General features: G+C 42.9%; 1 protein-coding gene across 1 annotated transcript in view; it reads right to left on the bottom strand.

Annotated features, from left to right (window-relative positions):
* Positions 1–22023, bottom strand: part of LOC138676643 (peptidyl-prolyl cis-trans isomerase FKBP8-like) — a 119563-nt gene that overhangs the window by 66330 nt on the left and 31210 nt on the right. Inside the window, exon 3 of the mRNA XM_069766144.1 lies at positions 7118–7206. Coding sequence (XP_069622245.1) covers positions 7118–7206 — 89 coding nt within the window. The remainder of the gene's footprint in view (positions 1–7117; positions 7207–22023) is intronic.

The raw sequence follows: 22023 nt of genomic DNA, 5'->3' as shown, positions 1-22023 counted from the left end.
TGCAAAGTTTCAAACTGCTTTATTTTAGTACTACCTGAACACAAAACTAAAAGAGCCACCTTGTTAGAATGCGGCATTACTGCTGCACAAGGTGGCTCTTTTAGTTTATAACGGCTGCAGGGGGGTGACAGTGGCCCTTTAATTATTACATATGGGCCAAAATGAGAAACCTACATTATTAGTTTATGGTGGCAAGTTGATGGACATACTTACTGTAGGGGCCAATTAGGGAACATTAGTGCTGTAATATAATTTACTTTTTAGAATACTTTTTAGAATGGGGGAAAAAAGGGAGGTCCTGCTACTTTGCAAGGCAGCACTATGTCGCCTTTTTTCTTCATCTGATGTAGTGTATAAATCGGGGAATAAGTGGGAAATGTGCTCTATAAGGGATCAGCTATTGTTGATTGTGTGTTATTTTCTGTAGAGACGAGTCCTGGCTGGAAGAAGTGATGGCATTCTGTGGCAGATGAAGAAGAAAAGCGAAGATGAAGAACTTCAAATAGAGATGTTACTGATACGACAGTGTGTTACCTGTATACTTACACTATACACGATATACAGGGCTCCTATGTATAATGGCACTGGTGATCCCTGTATTACCTGTACCCTATACACTATATATAGAGCTCCTGTGTATATTATCATCGGTGATTCACTGTATTACCTGTACACTCACACTATATACAGAGCTCCTGTGTATATGACTGGTGATTACTGTATTACCTGTACACTATACACTGAGCTCCTATGTGTATTGTCATTGGTGAGTCACTGTATTACCTGTACACTGACACTATATACAGAGCTCTTGTGTATAATGTCACTGGTGATCACTGTATTACCTCTACACTTACACTATACACTCTATACAAAGCTCCTATGTATAATAACAGTGTTGCTACTATTGTGTTTTTTTTTATTAATGAACAGTATTGTAATATTTGTTCACTATGTTGTAATATTTGGTTTGGTTATGGTGTGGCAGTTTTTATACCTGTATGTGGAATTATTCGATCACTATGTGGTCTGGTTATGATGTGGCGGTATTTCTCTCTTGTGCAGTATGTGGTATTATTTGGTCACTATGTGGTGGTATTATGTAGTCCAGTCATGGTGTAGCGGTATTTCTCCCTTGTATGTGGTATTATTGGTCTTGATATAGTGGATTGTGTGGAGTATGGCGGTCATTTGTTCTCTGTAATATTAATAAATAGAAGATTCTTTATTTCCATTAGTGATTAAATACTTGGAACAAGATGCACTTGCAGGGGTTCTCCGGTGAAAACAAGTAATCACCTCTCCAAAGGATAAGTGATAACTTTTTGATTGGTGGGGGTCTTACTGCTGGGACCTGGACCGATGCGCAGAATGTGGAGCTTTTATCCGCATTAGACTTGATCAGCATATTTGACTTGACCACTGATCCATTCATTCCCTCAGTGGCTGCGAGCGCTGCTCGTTTTTTTCTAGATGCCCCAAAGAGAATGAATGGAGCTGTGGTGAGACATCCCACATGCCTCTCCATTTTAAAATGGAGATAAAAGTGTCTTTTTTTTTTTTTATAAATTCTTTATTTAAGAATGTTGGCATAAGCAAAATAACAACAAAGATACATAGAAGAATCAACATTCGTTTTCTTTAAGGGGTGCAAAGTTTAAGGGGGCTGGGGATAGGAAAGAGATGAAGGGAGGGGTGAAGAGGAAGTGATAAAACTTCCCAATTCTTCGGATCAGTGAGTTTTCCAATGGTCGGACCCAAGGGATCAATAAGATAATAATAATAATAATTTTATTTATATAGCGCCAACATATTCCGCAGCGCTTTACAAATTATAGAGGGGACTTGTACAGACAATAGACATTACAGCATAACAGAAATACAGTTCAAAACAGATACCAGGAGGAGTGAGGGCCCTGCTCGCAAGCTTACAAACTATGGGGAAAAGGGGAGACACGAGAGGTGGATGGTAACAATTGCTTTAGTTATTCGGACCAGCTATAGTGTAAGGCTCAGGTGTTCATGTAAAGCTGCATGAACCAGTTATCTGCCTAAGTATGTAGCAGTACAGACACAGAGGGCTAATAACTGCACAAAGCGTATGAGAACATGATGCGAGGAACCTTTTTTTTTTTTTTTTTTTATAAATAGGCCACACAGGGATCGTTAGGTTAATGCATTGAGGCGGTAGGCCAGTCTGAACAAATGAGTTTTTAGGGCACGCTTAAAACTGTGGGGATTGGGGATTAATCGTATTAACCTAGGTAGTGCATTCCAAAGAATCGGCGCAGCACGTGTAAAGTCTTGGAGACGGGAAGATATCACCTATCCTGTGGATCCCATGGATCGGTGTGTTTTAACCAAAGAACTATAATAATAATATAATAATATCTTTTAATGCAAACTACCGTAATTGTACATCTCATTTATAGTATGTGCACAGTAGATGTTCAGGAGCCGCCTGCATTTAACAGTTGTTGCTTCACAATAACAGGGATAACGGCCAATAGGTAGGTATATGCATATAGCTGTAGAGTGGGCCCCTAGGGTTGGAGGTGTATCTGGGGGCAGCCGGGGCATGCACGCAGACAGCAGGGGGCACAGTCGGGCCGCCTAATGTGGTGGTCCGAAGTGTCTCCCTCTGCAGCTGTATTCCGCCGCTCCCCTGACTGGGATTTAGATGTTCTTTGAGCCGGCTGTCAAGCTGACAGCCGGCACAGAGAAGCTGCAGCTCGCTGGCTCCCAGAGATCAATTGTACTCACATCTTACAGAGGTGAGTACAGTTGAAGCTCTGAATGCTGGGTCACCGAGGCATCAGCAGTGTCATCATGTCATGTGATCACGCTGCTGACGTCACTCTCCGGCGCTGCAGAGGCGCAAGTGCCGAAAATATTGGGGATGTGTATTTACATCTTGGGTGGGTATTTACTGGGTGTTGCTGGTGTTTATTGGGGTTGCATTTACTGTGTGTGTTTGTGGTTGTATTTAGTGTGTGGGTATTTACTATGTGTGGTGGGTATTTAATGTGTGTGTGGGGGAGTATTTATTAGGTGTCAGTGGTGTTTACTGGGGGGTGCATTTACTGTGTGTGTGGTTGTATTTAGTGTGTGGTTGTATTTACTGTGTGTGGGGGGTATTTACTGTGTGTATGGGGGTATTTACTGTGTGTGTGTGGTGGGTATTTATTGTATGTGGGGGGATATTTACTGTGTGGGAGGTATTTACTTTGATGGGTTATTTAATGTAACAGGGCTGGGGGAGATTTCATGTAACGGGGATGATTTGAGGACACAATTTTGGGGAGCAAGGAAGGGACAGGTACAGACACAATATGGGGAGCAGGAGAAATTTGAAGACACAATATGAGGAGGAAGGTATGAGATGGGGGCATGTATGGGGAATGGGTGCAGACACGGTATGGTAAGTGATGGTATGGGTACGGACACAGTATGAGAAGCGAGGGGAAAATGTATTGGGACACAATATGGGGAGCAAAAGTGATGGGATGGGTGCAGACACAGTATGCGGAGTCGGAGAGATGTGAGAGCAGGCAGTATGGAAAGTGAGAAGGTAAATGTGTGTGAGGAAGGATGGAGAAACATGTGGGGATACTATTGAGGGGAATAATGCGAGGAGACAGTATGGGGAAAAAAGTGCAAGTGGGCACAGAATAGAGACAGTAGTGTGTAGGGGGTATAGCATGGGGGGAACAGTGTAAGGGCACAACCAGTAGGCAACAGTATACCAAGGATAGGGAGTGTAATGAGGGGGCACAGCTTAGAGAATGGGTCCTATAGGGGGGACCTTGTGTGAGAGGACAATGTGAAGAGGGGGCCCAGTATGGAAAGGAAGGGGCAATGTGTATGGCATACACTATAAAAGGGACAGTGTGGGGTAATATTTTGTGCAGGGAATATAGTGAGGGGCAATTATTTATTCAGGGGCTCAGCATAGGGCAAATATTTTTATTCAGGAGCATTATAATTACACTGCTCTCCTTAAGGGTGTCGTGTGGGGATGTGCTGCACAAGACAAGAGAAGATGGAAGTCTGCAGCAACAACTATGGATGAGAAAATTCATGGAGTCTGGACAAGATAAAGAAGAAAAGAAAGAGAGTGACTCCAGAGACAACATCATTTATAAGGTTTTAGCCAATCCTCGTTAGTATAGTAGTAAGTATCCCTGCCTGTCACACGGGAGACCGGGGTACGATTCCCCGATGGGGAGGCCTCTTATATTCTTGAAATTGCTATGAGAAACTGATTGATCTGGCAATAAATTGATATTCAGGATCATTTATAAGGTAACTGGATGTAAATGTTATTTCTGATACTAATTTTCGTGTTTTTATTTATGCTAGGAGCATAAAGAGGTAGCCTAAGTTTGTGATGAGTCTGCAGTCATTCTATGTGACTGCAGACTTCTGAACTCTCACAGTGCACACTGCATGCTGTCAAGATTATCTCGTGCCGACGTTTTGCATACATGCGGTCACGTGCTGACTAGACATGCGTGGCTTCACACAATGAAAATAAATTGAGCGAGGCCGGACAAGTCTAATTGGAATGTGGTCAGAAGTATACAAATCGCATACTTATGCAAGGGAGAATCCTAAAAGTGTGCAGTACATGCACTGTGGGAATTCAGAAGCCTGCAGCCACCTATAGTGACTGAAGACTTTCATCTCAAATGTGAATGCACCTTTTAATTATAAAATGAAGCCCTGCAGCTAATCTCAACCTACTAAACCGCCACACAACCAGCTCTACCCTCTCCTAGTGTATTCTCACCCATCCCCTGCAGACTGTTAGCCCTCGCGACCAGGGTCCTCCCTCCTTATGTACCTGTGTGCCTTGTTTTTTGCTCATGTTTCGTTGTATTTGTCTATATTTGCCCCCTTTTCACATGTAAAGCGCCATGGAATAAATGGCGCTATAAAAATGTGCAATAATAATAATCCAAAAAGTGTGTAATATACTCACTGTCATGATTCAGCATTGCTTACAGGTCCTATCACGTATCATATGGTCACTTCACTCATATGTGATTTTCATACTTACGCTGTTACGTGACGAGATTCTCTTCTGCTTCTCTCAGTTTTTCACTTAACATTGAATTAGGGCGAGCGGCTGGTCGGCACGTGATTAAGTGTGCAAATCGCATATGTGCTTTGAGGGGTGGCAGACTCCAAACTGAATTCTTGCCCCAGGTAACTGAAAACCTATATACACCTCTGCCTATGGTCAATTGCTCCTGTGGGCCCCAGATACCCCAGTCCGACGCTGCCTATTGGCATCAATAAATTATCTCTTTACAATAGCAATACAACACAAGTGCATGCTCAGGCAGGCAAGCCATTGCTGTCAATCAAGAGAGGGGGAGGTGAGGACACATGTAAATTCAATGGGTGAAATGGTGCACTGTCAGTCAATATTTTCCACAGCGCATCTGTGTGCAGCATATGATCCACATCGATCCGCATGCGTCATGCGTAGATATCTTTAACATGGTGTATGCAGGGACATGCGTTCACTTGCGGATACGTACGCATGTGTCATTTTCAGGTGTACGGCGGGGTCCAGCGAACGCAACATGCTGCATTTTTTGAGGCGTCAAATAATGCGCATGCGGACAATTGCGTCAAAAAACGCATGACTGTCTATGGGAACGCATTGGTACGCAAGGACATGCGTATGCATGCGTTCGAAACGCATGCATACTTTAGACTGTGCGTGTCCAGAAAATGATGTCACCGCCTCCACCATGCGCATAAAAAACACAAACGCATGCCTAAACGCATTTAAAGCCATGCACATGCAAAGTTTTTGTTTGCGTCATGAGCAAGATGATGCGCAGTGTAAGCATGCTTTTGCATGTGTTTTGGCATGCGTTTGCGCATGCAGATGATACGCTGCGCACAGAAACACTAATGTGAACCTAGGCGGTTCTATCAAAGATTTGTCTTACCTTTTTAAATCTAGACTTCACTTAAACTGTTGCCCACTTTCAATTTTAAGTTTTGAACAGTGGAATTTGCAAAGAGGAAGCTTTCAGATATCTTTTCTTAGATTTCTCTAGCTTTGTAAACTTTCATTACTTTTATTTTCAGATCTTTAGCCAGGTTTGAGGAGCAAAAGGCTGTTAGACATAAGCACAATAACTTGAGAGGCTCAAAGGTTCCCATAATGTTAGAATTGTCCATATTTGATTTGGACTAAGGACAGGGTCTGTCGAGCATATGAAAAATTGTTGATTTTCATTCAGAAAACTCCTACGATTTTCACCCTTGTGCCATCCGTGTTTCTGTATTTTAAGTCTGCGTGGCATTAATATTTATACAGCAACATTTTATAAAGTACATGATCTAATACAGTTTCTTTGGTTAATAATGGCAATAAATCTGTAAAAAGTGGCTGCAATTTATATGTTCCATTTGGGATCTGATGGCGCCTGATATAGGAAAGACAATGCAATCGATATCCAGCAGAAATGTGGTGGGTTACTGCCACTGCGATTCCAAATTTGATTGTTAAAACGGTGCATGATTTTGCCAGAAAATAACTGTTTCACCCACAGCCATTACTGCTGCCTGTGTTTCTCTGCAGGTAAAATAGTGATTTTTCTTGCAAAATCATGCAGCCGTTAATAGTTTCAGAACTATTGTGGCTACATCAGTGCTGCCAAAACTGTCCTTATCCACAGAGAAACAGCATTAATACATCAGCTCCAATGGTGAGCAAATATTAAAAATTTTGGCCACAACTGAAAATGTAACAATTATCGCACCTTAATGATAAAATGTGACTTTTTTGCAATTTTAATATAGAAATGCATTCATAAATATGTCATGCTTCCTATTCAAGGTTTAACCACAACACTCAGTTTTTACATTTTGGTGAAGGCACTAAAAATGGTGTATTAAATTATGGAAAACATTGATAAATTTGGTGGGTATATTTACAACAAGGAAATGTTGCAAGTTGAGCAAAGTTCTGGGTGTAAATGCAATGACAAATGTCATGGGGTGCTGACACTTTTGTTATAGCCCAAAATGAATGTCATATGGAAGCCCCAATTTATTGTGAGCGTTCAGTGATGTGCATTAAAATAAATACCTTCCTAGAAGGCCGAAGGCATAAAGGCCATTTGTCAGTAGAAATGCCACTTCTCCCAGCTGCATTGATCGAACACCCAACTCTAAAGCCTGTGTACACAAAACATGACCTTAGTTAGACATGGGGGATACAAGCATTTAACAGTTAAAACAATGTGAAAGTAGTGAACCATTTGGAATGATCCAGAAGTCTGTATGAGTATTTTGTTAGCATTTTTTAAAGTCTCCAGTTATGTGCTAAAAAGTAATGTTGTGCTGAATATTACGCTCCAGTAAATGCGTTGTCTGCAGTCAAGACGTGTTGTGAGGATTCTCCAGTGCTAGCAGTGAGATCGACCAGTCATGTGCTCGTACATATGCGATATACATACTCCCAGCTATATGCCAACTCGACATGTGCAGCTTCTCTCAATTCACTGGCATTGAGTGAGGCCATATTCAGAATATGGCTTGATCTGGATGCCAACATCAGAGAATCTTCACAGCGTGCGCTGCACACGATAGGAGAGTTCACAAATCTGCAGTCACATAGAGTGACTACAGACTTTCATGAAAAGCCCAGACAACACCTTTAGGGCTCACACTCATTTATGTTTAAGACAGACAAGTGCTATCCAATAAAAAAAAAAAATCGGATTGCACTCTGACTTATGTTAGTCAATGATTATGTGCTTATCTGCAATTTTTTTCTCAGCTCGGATCAGACTGAGAAAAAAATCACAGCATTCTGCGAGTGGCCGTGTATATCGAATGAGACTCACCAATGCAAGTCAATGGATGTGAGAAAAAAAATCACATAGCAGACGGACCATGCTTGTGCCGTCTGATTTTTACTCACCCATCTGATCGGAAACTCGAAATTTCATCAACCAAGTACAGTAAATTCACAGTACGACCCATCAGAATAGAAAAGATAGACTAGATGCATACATAGAATAGATAAATAGAAAGATGTCAGTGACATATATAATTAATGCAGTGAGTGTGTAGTTTAATGTACCGTATATACTCGAGTATAAGCCGACCCGAGTATAAGCCGACCCCCCCTAATTTTGCCACAAAAAACTGGGAAAACTTATTGACTCGAGTATAAGCCTAGGGTAGGAAATGCAGCAGCTACCGGTGAATTTCAAAAATAAAAATAGATGCTCCATACCGTTCATTATGGCCCCATAAGATGCTCCATATAAAGCTGTGCCCCATATCATTCTCCATATCGTTCATTGTTGCCCCATAGATGCTCCATATAAAGCTGTGCCACATATAATGCTCTGCACCGTTCATTATTGCCCCATAAGATGCTCCATATAAAGCTGTGCCACATATAATTCTCCATATCGTTCATTGTTGCCCCATAGATGCTCCATATAAAGCTGTTCCACATATAATGCTCTGCACCGTTCATTATGGCCCCATAGATGCTCCATATAAAGCTGTGCCATATAGAATGCTCTGCACCGTTCATTATGGCCCCATAGATGCTCCATATAAAGATGTGCCACATTTAATGCTCTGCACCATTCATTATGGCCCCATAGATGCTCCATAGAAAGCTGTGCCCCATATAGAATGCTCTGCACCGTTCATTATGGCCCCATAGATGCTCCATATAAATCTGTGCCACATATAATGCTCTGCACCGTTCATTATGGCCCCATAGATGCTCCATATAGAGCTGTGCCACATTTAATGCTCCGCACCATTCATTATGGCCCCATAGATGCTCCATATAAAGCTGTGCCATATAGAATGCTCTGCACCGTTGAATATGGCCCCATAGATGCTCCTTATAAAGCTGTGCCCCATATATATTGCTCTGCACCGTTGATTATGGCCCCATAGATGCTCCTTTTAAAGCTGTGCCCCATATATAATGTTCTGCACCATTCATTATTGCCCCATAGATGCTCCTTATAAAGCTGTGCCATATATAATGCTGCTGCTGCTGCAATAAAAAAAAAAAAAAATCACATACTCACCTCTCTTCGCTCAGGACGCCGGCGCTTTCAATATTTACCTGCTCCTCGTGCGGCTCCGTCTCCAGCACTGACGCTCAGCAGAGGGCGCGCACTGACACTCAGCAGAGGGCGCGCACTGACTACGTCACCGCGCCCTCTAACCTGAGCGTCACAGCCAGGAGACGCTGCAGATGGAAATGCACCGGAGCGAGGAGCAGATAAATATTGCACTGTGCTGCGCTCCCCGTATACTTACGGTCCCTGCAGTCCCTGGCTTCCCCGGCGCTGCATCTTCTTCCTGTATTGAGCGGTCACAGTTACCGCTCATTTACAGCAATGAATATGCGGCTCCACCCCTATGGGAGGTGAAGCCGCATATTCATTTCTGTAATGAGCGGTGCCATGTGACCACTCAGTACAGGGAGAATCTGCAGCCGAGGAAGCCAGGGACTGCAGGGACCGCGTCGGGAGCAGGTAAGTATAATTACACAGCCCCCGCTTCCCCTCCCCTGCTGACCTCCCGGTATATGACTCGAGTATAAGCCGAGAGGGGTCTTTCAGCCCAAAAAAATGGGCTGAAAATCTCGGCTTATACTCGAGTATATACGGTACATGTATACAGTTAAAAAATAAATAAATAAAATAGAATAATGGCATGAGATCCCACTAATTCTTATTAGCTAGCTGAGGGAAAGCCGACAGAAGGGGGCTGATGTTTATATTCTGGAAAGGGGGTAATAAACATGGAGCTTCCCAGGCTATTAATAGTTGTCTACTTAGCCTTTTCTGGTTATTAACAATGGGTGACTCCCCAAAAAAATAATAAATAAATAATGTGAGGTTCCACCTATAATTAAATACCAGCAAAGACTAGGTAGAAAGCTGTGGGCTGATAATAATAACCTACGAAGGGGCCATGGATATTGGCCCCCTGCCTGACTAATAACATCAGCTCCAGTCACCCTAGAAATGGCACATCCATTAGATGCGCCAATTCTGGTGCTTAGCCTCCGTTCTCCCACTTGCCCTGGTGTGGTGGCAAGTGGGGTAATAGTATTGGGGTTGATGTCAGCATTGTAATGTCAGCTGACATCAAGCCCAAGGATTAGTAATGGATAGGCACCTATAAGACACCCCCATTACTAACCTCACTTGTCTGCCGATAATCAACTCAGCTACATCTGGAAGCATTGCTGAGCAGTGGCATGATGTGACTGCTCAACTCTGCATCTAGTAGACACTGAGCTGCATGTGAAAACCCAGCTCCAGTGCTGAGTGTTGACATTAGTCAACTCACTGACATCACCATTTGAGTGAGTTGACCGAAGTTCATCTATGAACTCCAGTCACCTTATTGACATCAGCGCTCGGTTGTGTAGCTGCGTTCTCACACACAGCTCAGTGTCTCCTGGATGCAGGGCAGAGCGGTTTCATCATACCACCACACTGCAATGCATCTAAATGTAGCTGAGTTGGGCTCATCGCGAAACAATTGAATTATCGGCTGACAAGTGAGGAATACTGTATTTTTTTATTTTTAATTTTACATTAATAAATGGGTAAAAGAGGGTTGGGGAGTTTTTATTTCAAATAAAGGTCTTTGTGTTTTTATTTCAATTAAAGGACTTTACTCAATCTATGTCTTTTGTCTTTATTACATTTGTCTGTGGGATTAATAATGAGGGTGTTTTATGGATACCTGTACACTACTAACCCTTGGCCTTGATGTCTGCTGACATTACAAAGCTGACATCAACCCCAATACTATTACCCCACTTGCCACCACACCAGAGCCAGTGAGAAGAGCGGTGGCTAAGCACCAGAATTGATGCATCTAATGGATGCGCCATTTCTGGGGCAGCTGAGAGCTGAAGTTCTTAGTATGGGAGGGAGCGAATATCCATTGCCCCTTCCAAGGCTATTAATATCAGCCCGCAGCTGTCTGCCTAGCCATTGCTGGTTATTAAATATAGGGAGGACCATGTCATTTTTTGGGGGTCACCCATTGTTAATAACCATTAAAGATTAAGTAGACAGCTGTGGGCTGATATTAATCAGCCCCCATCTGTCGGCTTTCCCTCAGCTGGTGAAGAAAAATAAGGGGGACCACACACCATTTGTTTCTTTTATTTATTTAATTATGAGCTAAATACATGTATAGCAAGCTGCACTGCACTGATTATATACCTCAATGAGATCTTTGCATCTATCTGTAATTAAGATTGTTTTATTAGTTAGTAAAATAGGTTGAAATGACACAGAATTACTTTATGTAAAAGCTGATGTTAAAAATGCATTGCATCCGGATGCCATATGCATGTTATACAGATGTCAAAGGTGAGGAAAATCGCATTGTTCCCGCATGACACACGCATAACACTCGTCCTACTTTTTAGGAACAACATCTGACTGATTTTATTTACGCTGATGAGAGTGAGTCCTTAAGGTGTTTTATCTGCTTCTCAAGATAATGCATGCTTGTGCATCAGTTATGGTCCAGAGTCCTAAATAAACAATTCACAGAAAAGGGAGAGCAAACAAAGCACAGAAACTGTGTCCTGACCTCTCATAACTATATGTGGCTACAAATGTCTCTGAATGTTAAATTAGCACTCCAGTGATTTTATTTTTAATGCATCCTATGACTAGTGCTTCAATACATATAATCCAGTAGTACCATAGTTGTTCATTTATATCTGGAAATTCATAGTATATGTCTCCTCAGTTAGGTCATGTGATCTCATGGTGACCTCCTGGAAATAGCATAGCTTTTTGGGAGTCACCATTTCAGCTACCTGAACTACCTTTATGATGATATTGCATGGATTGTACAATTAATGTCAGAACCTACTATCACAGATAATGATGATGAATGCACAGCTTCTGTCACATACCGTATTTTTCGCTTTGTAAGACGCACTTTATTTTCCCCAAATTTTGGAGGGAAATAGGGGTGCATCTTACAAAGCGTATATACCATTTACCATTAACGTTGCAGGCTGGGAAGATGGGGTGTCCGCCACCGCTGCCGCTACCCAGGGTGTCCACTGCTGCCCAGGGTGATGCTGGAGTCTCCGGTGCTGCTGGGGGCTCTGCCGACATTTTGTGAAAGGACAGAGCCCCTGGCAGTTAGTCCATGCTTTCCCATGTGACGGACTCCGGAAGGCAGTGCATGTGCAAATAGAGATCTCGGCACCAAGATCTCGGGAGATGACATTTCAGCGCTGATACAGTTAGGGCCAGAAATATTTGGACAGTGACACAATTTTCGCGAGTTGGGCTCTGCATGCCACCACATTGGATTTGAAATGAAACCTCTACAACAGAATTCAAGTGCAGATTGTAACGTTCTAGACAGAACAGAAGCATCTCTACTGGTCACAGAAGGTGCAAAAAGTGTCAGAGAACCTCCAAAAGCAGATGAGTGGAAGCATGTGACCAAAAGAAGCAAGAAGACCATGGAGAAATCACCAACCACACAACTGAAGAACCGATATCAAATCTTTGTAGAGGATGAAGATGGCACACCTAAGAATGAAGCAATACCAGCAAGCAAAAAAGAAAAGGGCACACAGCAACAAGTGACAGCAAAAAGTACAGCCAAGAAGCAACGAAGAGTGGTGGTGGTGGGAGACTCACTACTGAGAGGCACCGAAGCAGCCATCTGCAGACCGGACATAACTGCAAGAGAAGTATGCTGCCTTCCAGGTGCGATGATCAAGGATGTGACCGATAGGATACCAAAGCTCTTCAGCTCCAAGGACGTCCACCCATTTCTTCTGATACATGTTGGCACCAATGACACGGCAAGGAAGGACCTACCGACAATCTGCAAGGACTTTGAAGAGTTGGGGAAGAAAGTAAAGGAACTGGATGCACAGGTAGTTTTTTCTTCTATCCTTCCAGTAGACGGGCATGGCACCAGGAGATGGAACAGGATCCTTGATGCAAACAACTGGCTAAGACGATGGTGCAGACAACAAGGATTTGGATTCCTGGACCACGGTGTGAATTACTGGTATGATGGACTCCTCGCCAGAAACGGACTACACCTCAACAAACCTGGGAAACACACATTCGCCAGAAGACTCGCTACACTCATCAGGAGGGCGTTAAACTAGAAGAAGAGGGGACGGGAAGAAAAACATTAGACTCGAACAAAGACGACCCAGGAAAACATACTCAGAAGGGAGGTAAGAACATTTCTAAAACAATTCACAGTGAGGAGATTGGAACAAAACAAAATCCTCTAAACTGCATGCTCGCAAACGCCAGAAGCCTGACAAACAAGATGGAAGAACTAGAAGCAGAAATATCTACAGGTAACTTTGACATAGTGGGAATAACCGAGACATGGTTAGATGAAAGCTATGACTGGGCAGTTAACTTACAGGGTTACAGTCTGTTTAGAAAGGATCGTAAAAATCGGAGAGGAGGAGGGGTTTGTCTCTATGTAAAGTCTTGTCTAAAGTCCACTTTAAGGGAGGATATTAGCGAAGGGAATGAGGATGTCGAGTCCATATGGGTTGAAATTCATGGAGGGAAAAATGGTAACAAAATTCTCATTGGGGTCTGTTACAAACCCCCAAATATAACAGAAAGCATGGAAAGTCTACTTCTAAAGCAGATAGATGAAGCTGCAACCCATAATGAGGTCCTGGTTATGGGGGACTTTAACTACCCGGATATTAACTGGGAAACAGAAACCTGTGAAACCCATAAAGGCAACAGGTTTCTGCTAATAACCAAGAAAAATTATCTTTCACAATTGGTGCAGAATCCAACCAGAGGAGCAGCACTTTTAGACCTAATACTATCTAATAGACCTGACAGAATAACAAATCTGCAGGTGGTTGGGCATTTAGGAAATAGCGACCACAATATTGTGCAGTTTCACCTGTCTTTCACTAGGGGGACTTGTCAGGGAGTCACAAAAACATTGAACTTTAGGAAGGCAAAGTTTGAACAGCTTAGAGATGCCCTTAATCTGGTAGACTGGGACAATATCCTCAGAAATGAGAATACAGATAATAAATGGGAAATGTTTAAGAACATCCTAAATAGGCAGTGTAAGCGGTTTATACCTTGTGGGAATAAAAGGACTAGAAATAGGAAAAACCCAATGTGGCTAAACAAAGAAGTAAGACAGGCAATTAACAGTAAAAAGAAAGCATTTGCACTACTAAAGCAGGATGGCACCATTGAAGCTCTAAAAAACTATAGGGAGAAAAATACTTTATCTAAAAAACTAATTAAAGCTGCCAAAAAGGAAACAGAGAAGCACATTGCTAAGGAGAGTAAAACTAATCCCAAACTGTTCTTCAACTATATCAATAGTAAAAGAATAAAAACTGAAAATGTAGGCCCCTTAAAAAATAGTGAGGAAAGAATGGTTGTAGATGACGAGGAAAAAGCTAACATATTAAACACCTTCTTCTCCACGGTATTCACGGTGGAAAATGAAATGCTAGGTGAAATCCCAAGAAACAATGAAAACCCTATATTAAGGGTCACCAATCTAACCCAAGAAGAGGTGCGAAACCGGCTAAATAAGATTAAAATAGATAAATCTCCGGGTCCGGATGGCATACACCCACGAGTACTAAGAGAACTAAGTAATGTAATAGATAAACCATTATTTCTTATTTTTAGTGACTCTATAGCGACAGGGTCTGTTCCGCAGGACTGGCGCATAGCAAATGTGGTGCCAATATTCAAAAAGGGCTCTAAAAGTGAACCTGGAAATTATAGGCCAGTAAGTCTAACCTCTATTGTTGGTAAAATATTTGAAGGGTTTCTGAGGGATGTTATTCTGGATTATCTCAATGAGAATAACTGTTTAACTCCATATCAGCATGGGTTTATGAGAAATCGCTCCTGTCAAACCAATCTAATCAGTTTTTATGAAGAGGTAAGCTATAGACTGGACCACGGTGAGTCATTGGACGTGGTATATCTCGATTTTTCCAAAGTGTTTGATACCGTGCCGCACAAGAGGTTGGTACACAAAATGAGAATGCTTGGTCTGGGGGAAAATGTGTGTAAATGGGTTAGTAACTGGCTTAGTGATAGAAAGCAGAGGGTGGTTATAAATGGTATAGTCTCTAACTGGGTCGCTGTGACCAGTGGGGTACCACAGGGGTCGGTATTGGGACCTGTTCTCTTCAACATATTCATTAATGATCTGGTAGAAGGTTTACACAGTAAAATATCGATATTTGCAGATGATACAAAACTATGTAAAGCAGTTAATACAAGAGAAGATAGTATTCTGCTACAGATGGATCTGGATAAGTTGGAAACTTGGGCTGAAAGGTGGCAGATGAGGTTTAACAATGATAAATGTAAGGTTATACACATGGGAAGAGGGAATCAATATCACCATTACACACTGAACGGGAAACCACTGGGTAAATCTGACAGGGAGAAGGACTTGGGGATCCTAGTTAATGATAAACTTACCTGGAGCAGCCAGTGCCAGGCAGCAGCTGCCAAGGCAAACAGGATCATGGGGTGCATTAAAAGAGGTCTGGATACACATGATGAGAGCATTATACTGCCTCTGTACAAATCCCTAGTTAGACCGCACATGGAGTACTGTGTCCAGTTTTGGGCACCGGTGCTCAGGAAGGATATAATGGAACTAGAGAGAGTACAAAGGAGGGCAACAAAATTAATAAAGGGGATGGGAGAACTACAATACCCAGATAGATTAGCGAAATTAGGATTATTTAGTCTAGAAAAAAGACGACTGAGGGGCGATCTAATAACCATGTATAAGTATATAAGGGGACAATACAAATATCTCGCTGAGGATCTGTTTATACCAAGGAAGGTGACGGGCACAAGGGGGCATTCTTTGCGTCTGGAAGAGAGAAGGTTTTTCCACCAACATAGAAGAGGATTCTTTACTGTTAGGGCAGTGAGAATCTGGAATTGCTTGCCTGAGGAGGTGGTGATGGCGAACTCAGTCGAGGGGTTCAAGAGAGGCCTGGATGTCTTCCTGGAGCAGAACAATATTGTATCATACAATTATTAGGTTCTGTAGAAGGACGTAGATCTGGGTATTTATTATGATGGAATATAGGCTGAACTGGATGGACAAATGTCTTTTTTCGGCCTTACTAACTATGTTACTATGTTACTATGTTACTATGTTTAATTTGAAGGGTTGAACAAAAATATCTGATAGAAAATGTAGGAATTGTACACATTTCTTTCCAAACACTCCACATTTTAGGAGGTCAAAAGTAATTGGACAAATAAACATAACCCAAACAAAATATTTTTATTTTCAATATTTTGTTGTAAATCCTTTGGAGGCAATCACTGCCTTAAGTCTGGAACCCATGGACATCACCAAACGCTGGGTTTCCTCCTTCTTAATGCTTTGCCAGGCCTTTACAGCCGCAGCCTTCAGGTCTTGCTTGTTTGTGGGTCTTTCCGTCTTAAGTCTGGATTTGAGCAAGTGAAATGCATGCTCAATTGGGTTAGATCTGGAGATTGACTTGGCCATTGCAGAATGTTCCACTTTTTGGCACTCATGAACTCCTGGGTAGCTTTGGCTGTATGCTTGGGGTCATTGTCCATCTGTACTATGAAGCGCCGTCCAATCAACTTTGCAGCATTTGGCTGAATCTGGGCTGAAAGTATATCCCGGTACACTTCAGAATTCATCCGGCTACTCTTGTCTGCTCTTATGTCATCAATAAACACAAGTGACCCAGTGCCATTGAAAGCCATGCATGCCCATGCCATCACGTTGCCTCCACCATGTTTTACAGAGGATGTGGTGTGCCTTGGATCATGTGCCGTTCCCTTTCTTCTTCAAACTTTTTTCTTCCCATCATTCTGGTACAGGTTGATCTTTGTCTCATCTGTCCATAGAATACTTTTCCAGAACTGAGCTGGCTTCTTGAGGTGTTTTTCTGCAAATTTAACTCTGGCCTGTCTATTTTTGGTATTGATGAATGGTTTGTATCTAGATGTGAACCCTTTGTATTTACTGTCATGGAGTCTTCTCTTTACTGTTGACTTAGAGACAAGATACACCTACTTCACTGAGAGTGTTCTGGACTTCAGTTGATGTTGTGAACGGGTTCTTCTTCACCAAATTAAGTATGCGGCGATTATCCACCACTGTTGTCATCCGTGGACGCCCAGGCCTTTTTGAGTTCCCAAGCTCACCAGTCAATTCCTTTTTTCTCAGAATGTACCCAACTGTTGATTTTGCTACTCCAAGAATGTCTGCTATCTCTCTGATGGATTTTTTCTTTTTTTTCAGCCTCAGGATGTTCTGCTTCACCTCAATTGAGAGTTCCTTTGACCGCATGTTGTCTGCTCACAGCAACAGCTTCCAAATGCAAAACCACACACCTGGAATCCACCCCTGACCTTTTAACTACTTCATTGATTACAGGTTAACGAGGGAGACGCCTTCAGAGTTAATTGCAGCCCTTAGAGTCCATTGTCCAATTACTTTTGGTCCCTTGAAAAAGAGGACGCTATGCATTACAGAGCTATGATTCCTAAACCCTTTCTCCGATTTGGATGTGGAAACTATCATATTGCAGCTGGGAGTGTGCACTTTCAGCCCATATTATATACATAATTGTATTTCTGAACATGTTTTTGTAAACAGCTAAAATAACAAAACTTGTGTCACTGTCCAAATATTTCTGGCCCTAACTGTATCTCATCTCTCGAGATTTTGGTCCCAAGATCTCCATCTGCGCATGCGCTGCCTCCCGGTGGCCATTTTTCTGAAATCCACTGCACAGGAAAGCATGGACGAATTGCCGGGGAGCTCTGGCCTTTCACAAAATGTTGGCAGAGCCCCCCGCAGCACCGGAGACACCCCTACAGCACCGGAGACACCCATGCAGCACAGGAGCCCCCCTGCAGCACAGGACTCCTGCATACCCCCTCATCCCAGCCTGCAGCAACACTCCACTCCTGCCTCCTCCAGCAGCGACCCTGGGATCCCTCTTCACCGCAGCCACCACCCCCGGAAAGCAATAAAACGCATGGATTATAAGAAGCACCACAAATTTATTAAAAGTTTTTTTCCTATTTTTGTCCTCAAAATTTGGGGTGCGTCTTCTAATCCGGAGCGTCTTACAAAGTGAAAAATACAGTAATTACAATTATAATTACAATATATTGTGCATGGCAAGAAGTAGGGGCAGTTGGAGTATTGTGGCCGTCAAAGGGGCAAAATGTGTACACCGTTTTCTAGGGCATTTGCACAGGACATTAATATTTTCTAAGGGACAATTTTACCATCTATACGGCACAAAGGAGGCATGTATTACTATGTGGCAAGCATTATTATGTGGGGCACAAAGAGGAGCACTGCTGTTATGCCAAACACCAGGTGCAGTAACAAGGACACATATGCAGCAGCGGCTCAGTATTGGGGTATCAGCAGGTTGAGATGTTTGTGCAGGTTCAGAATAGATGGGGATGGAGCTGGCAATGTGAGAAATCAAATGTGTGTTTGTTGTAACCTCTGCAGACGAGTCATGGATGGAAGAAGTTGCCACGTTGGTCTGGGCAATTGGAAAACATGGGATAAATGAACGATTACATCAGAAAGAATGTCAGCTGTAAGTCAGTGCTGCTGGTTCTGCAGCACTGGTATCTACTTCTATATGGCAGTAATATCAGTGTGCCACCATAGTTGTAATCAGGGTTACCGGTTAGTGCTAAACTCCCAGCTGCGCCTCTTCTGCAACCGACACCAGGCAATGCATTTTCAGTTAATTCCCACAATTTTTAATACAACAGGCCATTAAGAACGTGTTCTCAGAGGATTGAAACCCTCTTCAAAGTAAGCAAATCTATAGCATACCTCATAGCGGACTGATGGAGACCTAAATGTTCATGCAAATAGCTAATTTTTGTAGCACTGATTTTTTTAAAGAAACTACACTACCGTTCAAAAGTTTAGGGTCACTTAGAAATTTCCTTAGTTTTCAAAGAAAAGCAGTTTTTTCCAATGAAGCTAACATTAAATGATTCAGAAATACACTCTATACATTGTTAATGGGGAATAAGACTATTCTAGCTGCAAACGTCTGGTTTGTAATGCAATTTGTTGGTTCAATTACACTCTCAAAGTGGCCAGAAAAAAAGAACTTTCATGTGAAACTCGACAGTCTATTCTTGTTCTTAGAAATGAAGGCTATTCCATGCTAGTAATTGTCAAAAAACTGAAGATTTCCTATAACGGTGTGTACTACTCCCTTCAGAGGAAAGCACAAACAGGCTCTAACCAGAGTAGAAAGATAAGTGGGAGGCCCCGCTGCACAACTGAGCAACAAGACAAGTACATTACAGTCTGTAGTTTGAGAAATCGACGCCTCACAGGTCCTCAACTGGCAGCTTCATTAAATAGTACACGCAAAACGCCAGTGTCAACGTCTACAGTGAAGAGGCGACTCCGGGATGCTGGCCTTCAGGGCAGATTGGCAAAGAAAAAGCCAGATCTGAGACTGGCTAATAAAAGGAAAACATTAATATGGGAAAAAGAACACAGACATTGGACAGAGGAAGATAGGAAAAAAGTGTTATGGACAGAGGAATCCAAGTTTGAGATGTTTGGATCACACAGAAGAACATTTGTGAGACGCAGAACAACTGAAAAGATGCTGGAAGAGTGTCTGACACCATCAGTCAAGCATGGTGGAGGTAATGTAATGGTCTGGGGTTGCTTTGGTACTGGTAAAGTTGGAGATTTGTAAAAGGGATATTGAATAAGGAAGGCTATCTCTCCATTTTGCAACGCCATGCCATACCCTGTGGACAGCGCTTGATTGGAGCCAATTTCATCCTACAACAAAGCACACCTCCAAATTATGCAAGAACTATTTAGGGAAGAAGCAGGCAGCTGGTATTCTATCTGTAATGGAGTGGTCAGCGCAATCACCAGATCTCAACCGCATTAAGCAGTTGTGGGAGCAGCTTGACCGTATAGTACCCAAAAAGTTCCCATCGAGCCAAGCCAACTTGTGGGAGGGGCTTCTGGAAGCATGGAGTAAAATTTCTCCAGATTACCTCAGCAAATTAACTGCTAGAATGCCAAAGGTCTGCAATGCTGTTATTGCTGCAAAGGGAGCATTCTTTAACGAAAGTAAAGTTTGAAGGAGAAAATTATTATTTCAAATAAAAATCTTTTTTTCTAACCTTGTCAATGTCTGGACTAAATTTTACATTAATTTGGCAACTCATTTGATTAATAAAAGTATGAGCTTTCGTGGAAAGCACAAAATTGTCTGGGTGACCCTCAGTGGCGTATCTAGGGGGGGGCAGCCGGGGTATGTGCCAGGTGCGCAGCCGGCAGGGGGGCACAGCCGGGCCACCTAATTCGGCGGTCCGCAGTGTCTCCCCCGGCGGCTGCATTCTGTCGCCCCCGGTCTGGGAGTCAGCTGTTCTCTGTGCCGACTGTCAAGCTGACAGCCGGCACAGAGAAGCTGCAGAGCGCCGACTCCCAACGTGTGCAGAGGTGGAGAGGAGCCCCTGCAGAGTGGCTGCGGCGGGCAGGGAGAAATCCCTGCAGCTCCGCTGCCCAGCGATCTGTCTAACTGCTTCCTCTTACACAGACGCGCCGCTGGATGACGTCATCATTCAGTGGCCGGCTGTGTCAGAGGAAGGCGATGAGATGCTGTGGCAGAGCGCGAGGAGAGGTGAGAGGTGTATGTGAAAGTGTGTATGTGTGTGTCTGTGTATGTGAATGTGTGTGTGTGTATGTATGTGTGTGAATGTGTGTATGTGAATGTGTGTATGTGAATGTGTGTGTATGTGAATGTGTGTGAATGTGTGTGTGTGAATGTGTGTATTTGTGTGTGGCTAAGTATTGTGGGTGTGTGTGTGTGTATCGCGCTGCAGGGGAATGTGCAGAGAAGTGAATGGTGTGTGTGTGGGGGGGAGGAGGAGAGGGCAATGATGGGGCTGACGGGGAGAGAGCAATGATGGGGATGGTGGAGGAGAGGGCAATGACGGGGCTGACGGGGAGAGGGCAATGATGGGGATGGTGGGGGAGGAGATGGCAATGATGGGGCTGACTTGGGGCATATGTCCTTGCCCCGGTGCCAGAAACCCTAGATACACATCTGGTGACCCTAAACTTTTGAACGGTAGGGTACGTAATAAATGTTCAAGGTCTGTAAATTTAAATCATTTATTCTCAGTTCACAATGGTTAGTCTTTAAGGGTTTTATATATGTCTGACGGCAAAAAAGCAGTCCACAAATATACAGTTTTGGAAATAAGTATTTTATACATTGCCGATGTTACACGCTTTCCCACCTACAAAGAATGGAGAGGTCTGTAATTTTTATCGTAGGTACACTTCAACTGTGAAAGACAGAATTTTAAAAAAATCACGTATGATTTTTACATAATTAATTTCCATTTAATGGCATAAAATAAGTATTTGATACCATAGAAAAACAGAACTTAATATTTGGTACAGAAACCTTTGTTTGCAATTTACAGAGGTCACATGTTTTCACACACTGCAGCAGGGATTTTGGCCCACTCCTCCATACAGATCTTCTCCAGATCTTTCAGGTTTCGGGGCTGTCACTGGGCAACACTGAGAAGAGTTTCTATTGGGTTCAGGTCTGGAGACTGCAGGACCTTGAAATGCTTCTTACGGAGCCACTCCTAAGTTACCCTGGCAGTGTGTTTACGGTCATTGTCATGCACGAAGACCCAGCCATGATCCATCTTCAATGCTTTCACTGAAGGAATAAGGTTGTTGGCCAAAATCTCGCTATTCATAAGTGAAGTCGTATCATTCCCTTTGCAGAAAAGCATCCCCCAAAGTTTGATGTTTCCCCACTATGCTTCATGGTTGGGACAGTGTTCTTGGAGTTGTACTCATCCTTCTTCCTCCGAACACGGCGAGTGGAGTTGATACCAAAAAGTTCTATTTTGGTCTCAT

The sequence above is a fragment of the Ranitomeya imitator genome, chromosome 4 (assembly GCF_032444005.1).
Source record: "Ranitomeya imitator isolate aRanImi1 chromosome 4, aRanImi1.pri, whole genome shotgun sequence".
NCBI lineage: Eukaryota > Metazoa > Chordata > Amphibia > Anura > Dendrobatidae > Ranitomeya > Ranitomeya imitator.
This window is presented reverse-complemented; position numbering and strand designations above follow the sequence as displayed.